General features: G+C 36.4%; 1 protein-coding gene across 1 annotated transcript; it reads right to left on the reverse strand.

Moving 5' to 3' along the window:
• Window positions 1-939: 939 nt before the first annotated feature.
• On the reverse strand, window positions 940-9,190 carry LOC103471505 (perforin-1-like). Its single transcript, XM_017305005.1, has 10 exons — window positions 9,109-9,190; window positions 6,321-6,583; window positions 6,100-6,179; window positions 4,770-4,815; window positions 4,355-4,497; window positions 4,131-4,269; window positions 3,960-4,040; window positions 3,185-3,681; window positions 3,006-3,099; window positions 940-1,408 (listed from the first exon to the last, which is right to left on the reverse strand). The coding sequence occupies exons 2-10, from the start codon at window positions 6,579-6,581 to the stop codon at window positions 1,199-1,201; spliced, it is 1,551 nt and encodes a 516-aa protein (XP_017160494.1). The 5' UTR covers window positions 6,582-6,583; window positions 9,109-9,190; the 3' UTR covers window positions 940-1,198.
• Between the last annotated feature and the right edge of the window lie 1,117 nt (window positions 9,191-10,307).

Below are 10,307 nucleotides of genomic sequence, written 5' to 3' on the forward strand. Positions count from 1 at the left end.
TGCTTTTTTTTAACCCAATTTAAGCCTCTTGGACTCTGATAGCTGCTTTGGCTTCACACATTCAGAGCAAGGCTGTTACAGTGGACTCCCTCAATATTTAATTATTTTGGCTTCTGCAGAATCACAATGTTTGGTTTTATGCTACAGAAATTGAACTTTGAAGAGCTAGTTTGTGTGCACGTCTATTTTTTTAAATTACTTGCAGCAGACTGTTTGACTTTTGATCAGTTTTGAACATTTTAGGACGGTTATTTTAGAGATGATATAGGACACAAGTGACATAGGAGCAAACAGTGAGAGAAGCTGGATGTTTTTAAGAATAAGTACCGTTTCCTCAAAGGTAGGACTGAGAGGACTGGAAGCTGCTGTGGTTTTTGCTGCCTATTCCAAATACTATGAGAGATGGAGTTACAGTTATCCTACTAATTTATTTTGTAAACACATTCCAATATAACAGATTTGAAAGAAATTTCAAACAAGCAATCCTAATGATGTGTCCAGTGTTAGGCCAGAACGGAAAGATGATTTTTTTTCTCTCTGTTTTGCAAAAGGATTAAGGTCAAGGTCTTCTAAAAGAAAACTGTGAAACTGTGGTGCCTGCACCTTTTATGTAGGAAATAAGAATTAAAAAACATTAAACATTCTGACTCATGAGATATCTTCACTATTTGAAAGACAACTAAATTATGAAAGATAATTTCAATTAATAAATTTAATCAGCACTTCTTGATTTTAACCATAAAACTGTAAGAAAACAATGATCAAATTGAAAAATATGTCCCCTGGTTCTCCGCTTTGCTGCATACAGAAGGTCTTGACCAAATAGTTTTGTGACACATCCTGTAACGTAACTACGTTGTGTTCTTTAATAGTAACACATATAAGTCATAATTCATAGAACTAATACAAGATTTGTCAAAAATATACAAAGTCAACAACTTGTGGCAATTTCAAAAAGTTTATTGTCATTAAAGGAACACAATTTCTGGTTGCATATATTAAATCATAGTTATTTCTTGTGATTAAATGTTACACAGAATCTTTAACTTTTTTCATTGTATGATAAATACACATTTATCTAGGTCTTTAATGAAGTTGAGCGATTAAGTTTAAATTGAGTTTCTACCAGATTTAGTGAGTTAATGTTATGTGATGAAATAAAATGCTTTCATTCCCAAAACTCACAAATCTCCTGTCACTAAGGAGATGGTTTATAATGGCTGCACTTTTCTCCAATCAGATACGGGTCACAGATCAGTGTGTATTTAGCCTGAAAGTTTCCATGCTGCCCGTTGCACGTGAAAGTGTGAGTACCCGGAGTCAGGTACCTCACGCACTGCACGAGAAGGTCGTCATATTTCGGGTCTTCATCCCAAACCTCAATCTTCAGAACCAGGCTTGTGTCAACCTTCATGAGAAAATTTGAAAGGATCATTCAGATGCATATTTTTCTGTTCAAAGTACAATTATTTAGGTGATACAGAAAATAAAACTGTTTTCCACGCATCTCAAAAGTTGATAAATGCAGTGGAACGTTAGCCGAAACACAACAGCACAAGATATGAAATACATCAGCAAGGGGGGACCACACCCTTTATACTTCTAAGAGAGGGGGATGGTACCCATACCTCTCCGGGTGGGATCACACCCACACCCTAGCAGATGAGGGGGCAAACGACACCCGCACCCCTCCAGGGGGGACGACACCCACCCCCCTTTACACTTCCAGGAGAGGGGGATGGTACCCGCACCTCTCCGGGAGGGGGGAAAAAACTCATGTAAACAGTAAAAAAAAAAAAATTAATAGATAAGAACATTAAAGCCCACACTCTAACCCTAATTTAGCCATAAGCAACTCTAAACAGGTGGGTTTTAAGTTGAGATTTAACCCTTGTGCGAGTGAGGACTGAGACAAACATAGAGGACTGTGAAAAATGATACAAGTTTTACATGTGTGGGGTGGGTTGGACCCCATTTCTGGGCACAAGGGTTAAAGGCACCCAGTGTTTCAGCATTTTACAGTTTTCTGGAAGTTTGTTCCAAGTTTGTGGTTGCATAGAAGCGGGATGCTTCTATGGCTCACAGAAATTATGAAATTTAAATTATGGAAATTATGGCTGCGGCTGCTTCAGCTCCAGGTAATACAACAAATGTACTGCTCAATTCAATATTTTCTTCTACAATAGTTCAAAGAGACAGTGTAAGAACAGTCTATGACCGTGACACTATGTTAATATTGAACAAATTCAGTCATCTGGACTTCATAAATTTGAAGACACGGACAACTGCGTCTGCCTTTCACTGAAGAACTACTGAGCGGGAGGACACAGCCAGGTGAGGAAAAACTGTTCTTATCTATCTATATGCATAGTTGTATGCTCTTTATAGTGATTTTTCTTAGCTCTGATTGTATATTTCACAATTTTGTCATTTATCATTGTGTATTAAACTCCAAAACCTGTGTGGCTTTGTTAATATTCCGTCCTAGAATGCGGTTAGATGCGCCCCTTTTTTTTGAGCACCTGCTCCTTTAGTGGTCTCTGCACAGCCCTGCTGCTAGACTTTCTCACAGACAGAACTCAGTCTGTCCGTGTGGGTAATAACACCCCCAATATAATTTCTTTAAACACAGAACCCTACGATCAAACAATAAGTTATTACTGACAGTTCCTCGGACTCGACTTAACAGAAAAGGAGATCAAGCTTTTTCTGCTGCTGCTCCTGTTTTATGGAATAACTTGCATTTCCAGATTAGATCTGCCCACAGCCTGGATCATTTTAAATCGCTTCTTAAAACTCATTTTTACTCTTTGGCATTTAATTGATGTATTGTTTTGTCATTTGGTTGTCATTCTTGTACAGCACTTTGGTGCAGTTTTATACATGTTTTAAAGTGCTATATAAATAAATTTGACATTGACAAATTATTCTACACCAGCAGAGTAAATGGATCAGTTTGTCTGTTGTTGAGCTTTTTCAGCTAATCTGTGATAACGCTTACTGACCTTGCCCAAATTAAACTCAGTGTTCCACCATGGACTATTGGATTGGATCATTTTGGTCCTGCCTTGAAATGAACCATAGTAGACCTTGGCATAGCTGTGAACAAAAAGAGGAGCCAAATAAAAGGTGTGCTTATCAGGTTCCATAAGGTCTTTGTTTTTTTACCTTTGCATCAACCCACCCGTCAGTTAGTCCAATAACATCTCCATATAGATACCAGCCATGAATAACGGTCACTGATAGAGTTCCCCTTGAGGCATGCAAAGGGCAGCAGTTAAAACCCACATTAGGAGTTTTGCCGTCACAGTGTGGCTCTTCGATTGATTTCCACAAAGAATTGTCCTCCAAATACTGTTCAATAGCAGCTTTCATCTCTGCCTTTTGTTCTTTGCTTGGTATGAGCTTATAGAGAGGCCGAAGGGAGTGTGAAACAACATCTGGATGTTCTTTCAGGCTCTTTAGCCAGTTCATGTAGCCCATGGAATCATTTTTGAAAATTGAAAACTCCCCCAACCAACCATTTCCTCCTGATACCTCTGTGAAGTGTTGGTGGAGACCAGAGCTGAAGTTAGTGGCGGAGTCCTTGTTTTCTAGGACACCAAGGCAGGGCTTCGGGACACTAGAGAGTTTCACCTTCCCCAAGCCAACAGCAACACCCATAGATAAACAGGAGTGGACCTGGGTGAAAGAACAGCAGAGATTTTTCAAAAAAGCTGCATTACACCAGACATTTGCATAAAGAGCCAGATACAAGCGAAGAAGAATATGTTCATGTAGAAATCCTGTGGAAATTAAAATGGGCAAAACAAAAACATAACACTTAAAAATTCTTAAAGTAGTTGTTGGAGGTGATGAACTTCATATTTGTGCCACTTCGTGTATTTGGTAAAGATAAATTAGAATCATGAAAGTTTCACATATGGTTGTGTAAAAATCTGTTTTGTGCATTTTGTTACCTGAGTTGAGGTTAACCCATTTATGGAGGACAAACAGCTTCGTGAAGATGTCACTCGTCTCAGTCGCACTCCAAGAGTAACCTAAAACAGGTTTAAAGTTCTTTAAAATGCTTCCCTGCAGAAAAATGTCTAATTAATTCACAATGTGTATATGTGTGTGAAAGTTCTCACCATTCTGAAGTAGTGTGTGCCATAGGTCTGTATAAACTTTTTATACTCTTTCTTAGTGGAGTAGTTGTAGTGATTTGGCAGGAGGTCTAACTGCTGTTTGAACTCTAAGCTTAAGGGAGGTGTGGTTGATAATATAATACTAGACACCAAGACAAAATGAGACAATTATTTMAATAACCATGACCTGTCAGAACACAATGAAAAACRTSAAATTTCCATYCTACCCATAAYKGTTGCAGGTGACACTGTGTRTGCTGAAAGTGTAGCGATCCTTTTCGATATTTTGTGAAACAAACTTGTAGATATTGGAGCCGGTTCCTCCCACATCAAAGTTGTCAAACAAAAACTTTTCAATTTCCAAGCCAGCCTGATGAAATACAGACAACACATGTAGTTTATAAGGTGTTTAACAAGAAGCCATATTTTTCTATCACTATTCTAATCACTTACTTCAGTTCTAACTGAATGCAAACTAAAAAAAATAAAATTCTTGGAAGAGCACATATTAACTGAAATGACATAGTGAAAGAAAATCAACCAGTAAGGTTTCTATCAGAAATGGTTTATATCAGAGAATTATCAAAACTCAGGGCTGCATTAAAAATATTCTGAAATGTTCAGCTTTGAGATGTTTCTTACCGTCCAATCATTGGTCATTTGGGATGTGTAAGCCTGTAACAGAGAGCTGTTGGCACAATTCAAAGGGAGTAATTATTACTAAACATCTATACAGTTCATTTTTAATAAGGTAGTTATGTTTCCTAGCTTAGTGAAATTGTTGATTTAACCATTGTTATTTTAATATATAGGTATTATTAGACAGGTATTCATAAACTACAGTTATATTCAACAAGCTACAGTATACTTCAAGATGTGGCTCGGTTTTCAGATTAAAAGTACTTCTGAAAATAACATCTAAGCAAGTATTAAACACTCTTCATTAAACCTTCATTTCTGTATTAGAAAATATTTTTATTGGTTTGCTGTGTTATTCCAGTGTGGTAATGTGGCCTTTTTTTGAGTTATTTTTATGTTTTTTTTGTTTTTTTTATTTGATGTTTTGGATTTGCTTGCTGTGATATATTGAAGTTATGTACTTTTCCATTATATTTATTTTGTGTTATTTTTGTATGATGTGTTGCATGTTTTTTTTTTTTTACTTCTTGTGTTTTACTTTAGAGGTGGCGTTACCACCCACAGCCGGAGACGCCCACTTCGGCAGCACAGGTGCAGCGTACAAACCAAGAAGAGAGGAATAAAAAGTGTAGCTGTGTAGTTGAAGGAGAGAGGGGCAAGAAGGACTAATGGTGCAGGGGCAGCAGCTGGAACGAGCAGGAACTAGTAGGTCGGCAGGACTGGGGGTCACTGTTGAGGATCGAGTGGCTGGATCACTGCCAAGTTTTGTCTGCTGGTGGCCGCAGAGGATCAGTTGGCTGGTGGGGAGAGGGCCACGGCTCTAAGACTCCGTTCCAACTTTCTTCCACAGACTTTTTTTAAAATTGACTCTGCTGCATAACGTTGCCCTGCATTCTTTTAGTGACTTATCTTGTAATAAATTATTGTCAATCTTAACTGGCTCATTTTTAAAACCCTCCTCACACTTGCTACAGTTTTAACTATATCAATATTAACACTCGGGTCCCACACCAATTATCAATGTTAGGTTTGCATTACTTGTAAATTGAAAATCATCATTAAGAGAAATAAAGGCTTTTAAAATGTGTGTAATTATTCAATTGGTGACCATTGAAGTCAACTGGTTGCACTTCAATATATTTATAAGCATCGGAGTATCAGTATAAATGCACATCACATTTTTCATATTTTGCTTCTACTTCAGAAATAAATGCACTATGTGTTAGTCTACCACATTAGGGTCCAATAAACATATACTCTTGATTGGGACACAATTAATGCAATTATTTGATTCAGTGTTTACAGTGTTCACGATGCGGTTTAAATACTCTACCTAGCAGAGGTGTGAAAACTGCTTTGGATTTCAGGATTGCATCGAAGGATGGCATGGAAGTCCACAACAGAAGATGGAAGCTTAAAATGAAGAAAAGTCACATTATTGTTGATCTCTCAAGTCAGACGTGCAGCTGTTCATTTATACATCTTAAAGGTAAAGGTAATTTCATTTATATAGCCCAGTTTCAGCAACAAGGCATTACAAGGTTCTTAAATTACTTTTTGGAGGGCATCATTTTGAAGAGGATTGGAGCAGAGAATACAGGTGTTTCTAGTGGTCAGGTAAGTCTTCACATCAATCACATGAGATTTTTTCCTCTCCAGTGTGACTACATCAAAACTTTGCCCCAACAGATTGTGACCTGGTACAAAAGGAGCAGCATCACACTCTGCTTGGGTCCCAGTCTGACAGGACAGAACAGAGGAGGGAACAAGGAGGACGCTCAGGAGAAGAAGAGCTGAAGTTGAATCGAGCAGCATAGCTGTAGTAAGAAGCAAACAGAAAAGGAGTTGTGTTTTTTACATAATGCATGTCATTTTTGTTATTTTTGTAACCTATTTATACAACATATACTAAAATTATACACTTTATTTGAAGGGGTGTGCATAAAACTGACATGACATTGCCATAAACATTAAGGAGTCTTCATGAATATTTATATTTATGACGATTGTCATTAAATGTCATTCAGTAAATAATGACACTTTCCATGCAAAGTTGACATTATTCAAAATGTTTTTGTTATGGCAACTTGACATTAACCAATTATCAACATTTTATAATGTAATACACAAAGTTACATAACATTTAAAATTTTGATAAGTAACTATTATGACATATTTATGACAGATGATGATTCTCGGTTAATGTCAAGTTGTCATGTCCATCAAAGTGTTACAGAAAGGGTTATGCTAAATGCAAAAATAAAAAATACCTTATCAGAGATACATATGTAAAAATGTACATAAAAGAGCAAAAGCTTGTATGAATTAAATGTGGGATTGTTTCAATAAATATTTAAATGTATTTAATAAAACATCTGTTTACACTACCATTCATTTTAACAGTATAGCACTATTACCCATTGAATTCGATGGGTCTGGCTGACAGATAAAATAAATTCAGGATACGCTGCTAACACAGGACTTCAATCTGAATAGAATACAATTCAGACTTCATGGTCAAATATCGTTTAAAAATATTGCGAATATTACTTATCCATGTATTAAATACATTTAAACATTTATTGCAACAATTACACATTTAATTCATGCATGCATTTGAACTTTTATGTACATTTTTACATATGTATGTCTGTTCAGTTATTTTTTATTTTTGCATGTGTTAGCATGAGCTACTGTCACACGTTAGAGCATATTTGTTCTTGGGAGCAGCAGTTATTGATGGTGAAACATTTGTAAACAGTTCTCACCTTTGTGCGATCTTAACATTGTTTTTACTCCCCTTGACCTACGGGTCAAAAATGAACCGCCCAACAACAGCCCCAATATAAAGCAGCTTACTTGAATTTGCAATCCAAAATCTATTTTTTCATGATGGTACAATCTTTTATTTATCAATTTAACTCAATTTAATTCATTTAACTCAATTCGTTCATTCTTTTATATTGTATAGGAAGTGAATTATGAAAATACATCTTTCATACAACATTCAAGACGCTGAACATAACATATTCAAAATCTTATGCTTAACATCCTGCAAAATTATATAAGATGTTCAACATCTTATGTAGGACAATATATGTGAACGTAAAATATAGGACCTGTTGGACAATGAAACATCTACTCACTTTCAGCAAGAAATCAACTAGGGGTACTTTGATTTAGGGTACCTTTATATTCTGTACAGTGAATATGTTTTTATTATGTCTGATGTTGTTTTTGTTGTGTTTGGGAGCTGGTGTAATGTGAGGGGTTAGCTGCAGGAGCAGGTCAAATACAAGTTCAATTCATACATCAATCCAGTTTATTTGATGTGTGTATGGGTGCATATGTGGGTGTATAGGTGTGTATGTATTAGAGAGTTTGTGTGTGACCTTTGGGTGTGTGGGTGTGTGTATGTATTAGAGACAGTTTCTGTGAGACCCTTTAACTTTTTTCAGGTGTTAAATAGTTTTAAAATTCACAGGTCAAAAATGACCCATAAGACAATTACACTAGTGGTCTACAGCCTTCATGGAAACATAAACAAAGTATCACTTTTTCTAATGATGTGGTCAATTTAGGAGAAGTCATAAAATTTCAAGTTGAAAAAAAGATAGCTTAAGGTATTTTGTCTACAGCTAAAACATGGTAGTGGGTCACTTTTGACCCACAAGACCACATAAGGGCTAGATAACACAAAACGGCTCAGCCAGTAGATATTTGTGAAAAAAAACATTGAAGTTCATTCATTAATCTGATTTGATTCCCATTTCATTATCTGATATATTCCTTTTGTCTCATTAGTGGTAGTAGGTTACATGCCAGTACTTAAAAAAAAGAAGTTATTCACATAATTCAGCTGTAAAGTTGGGCTAGTTGGGCTATTTAGTTAATAAATTTTCAGACATGACTAGAAATAAGCATGTCAGTGATCATTCCTTGTGTGAAGAATTTCTTCATTCCTTCATTAGAGACTGACCTTGGCTTTATTCATTAATAATAAAATATGGATTACAATTCGTAATAATTACATAAGCCAAACGTTGAAGTGAGTTCTGATTCCCAACAATTTTGATGTCACCTTATGAGGTTGCTACAAAATTTGGGGTTTCCAGAATTCTGATTCCCAGCAATTAATCAACAAATTCAGCTTTTTAGATCCACAGATCTTTGATTTTAGCAAACAGCCACACAGTTCCACCACATTATTGTCTGTGAGAATAAATTCATAATAAAATTGTCTTCTATAAACATAATTTTAGAACTCAATAAACACACAATATTTTTAATTGCTGCAGTGTATTCTAAACAAAGATAATCTTTGCATATTAAAAAGTCTTACCTGTTCCAAAGCAGACCGAAAAGAAGTTGAAACAAGCAATATCTAAGTGTGATAAGCTGAGAACAGTGGTTTATAAAGCAGCAGCCATGGAGAGATAAGGATTCATACAGAACATTGTGTAAAGGTCAATTGAATGTAGTTACTTTGTTTCTTGTAACTGCTGTGAAAATTCTAGGTTTTTTACTTTAGCAGAGTTCTGTATAATGTATCTATGTGAACAGAACAAACAGTTCTACCGGAACTGCAATGACGGAAAAGTTTAATAGCGAAGTATAAAAACGCATAAAAAGCAACTTAAATTTAGCTTCAGTCAATAACAGAACAAGGTAACGATAATTGAAATATATTTAAGTATTTTAATTCAGTGATTGTGTTGCACTCATGAAACGGACAGGAGTTCTTTAGTTTTAGCAACTAGATTTTCCCCATTCTGTGTGTATTTTTCTTAGAATTGTTCTCTGTGGAGCAGCTGGACATTGGTGTACAGAAAAACTGTTACATAGTTTCTTCTTCTAGTTACAACTTTACAACTGACACTACTTCCGGTGCAAAAACAGTCACGTAGCTCACAGCTCTCAACACAAAGCTGAAGTTGGCTCCCAGTTCTAGCTTCCAATTGCTAAAGGACAATTTCACCAAATGGGGAATGTGCCACGAGAGGTGGTTACGTATTTCCGTTTGAATTTATGCCACATAGATTGGTTCCGGGTCCTGCTTGCTCCTATTGTTTTTAGCCAAAGCTGCAAGATCTGTGCCATGAAACAGACGCAAAACTTAAAATATCTGTGAGCTACTGGTACAACAATCGAGTTTTTTGGTGTGTCGTTGTGTCCAGTAATTAGCCGGTACCATCCAGTGCTTAGTTTTTTTCATTTTCCTGCTGATATCAAGGCAACAGCGGACTGTAGCCAAGACTTAGCCACTACAGCTAACAACCGGTTTGTAGCTGCCTGCTATTTCAAAGCTTGAGGATATTGAAGATCCAGCATCAGAAATGGGAAGACGGAGGTTCAAAGGGAGCTGTACCTGCTTCCAGTGGAATAATTATTTGGAGGAAAATAATGCAGGAGAAAATCCACTGCGACGGGACGGGAACAGGCTGAGAACAGAGGCAGCGATTCGGCACAAGGTAAGTCAATGGATGTGGATGCATTTGTGTTATACGGAGTATGAGATTATTTTTATAAAATACATCTAAC

The sequence above is a fragment of the Poecilia reticulata genome, linkage group LG1, assembly GCF_000633615.1.
Source record: "Poecilia reticulata strain Guanapo linkage group LG1, Guppy_female_1.0+MT, whole genome shotgun sequence".
In the NCBI taxonomy this organism is placed as follows: domain Eukaryota; kingdom Metazoa; phylum Chordata; class Actinopteri; order Cyprinodontiformes; family Poeciliidae; genus Poecilia; species Poecilia reticulata.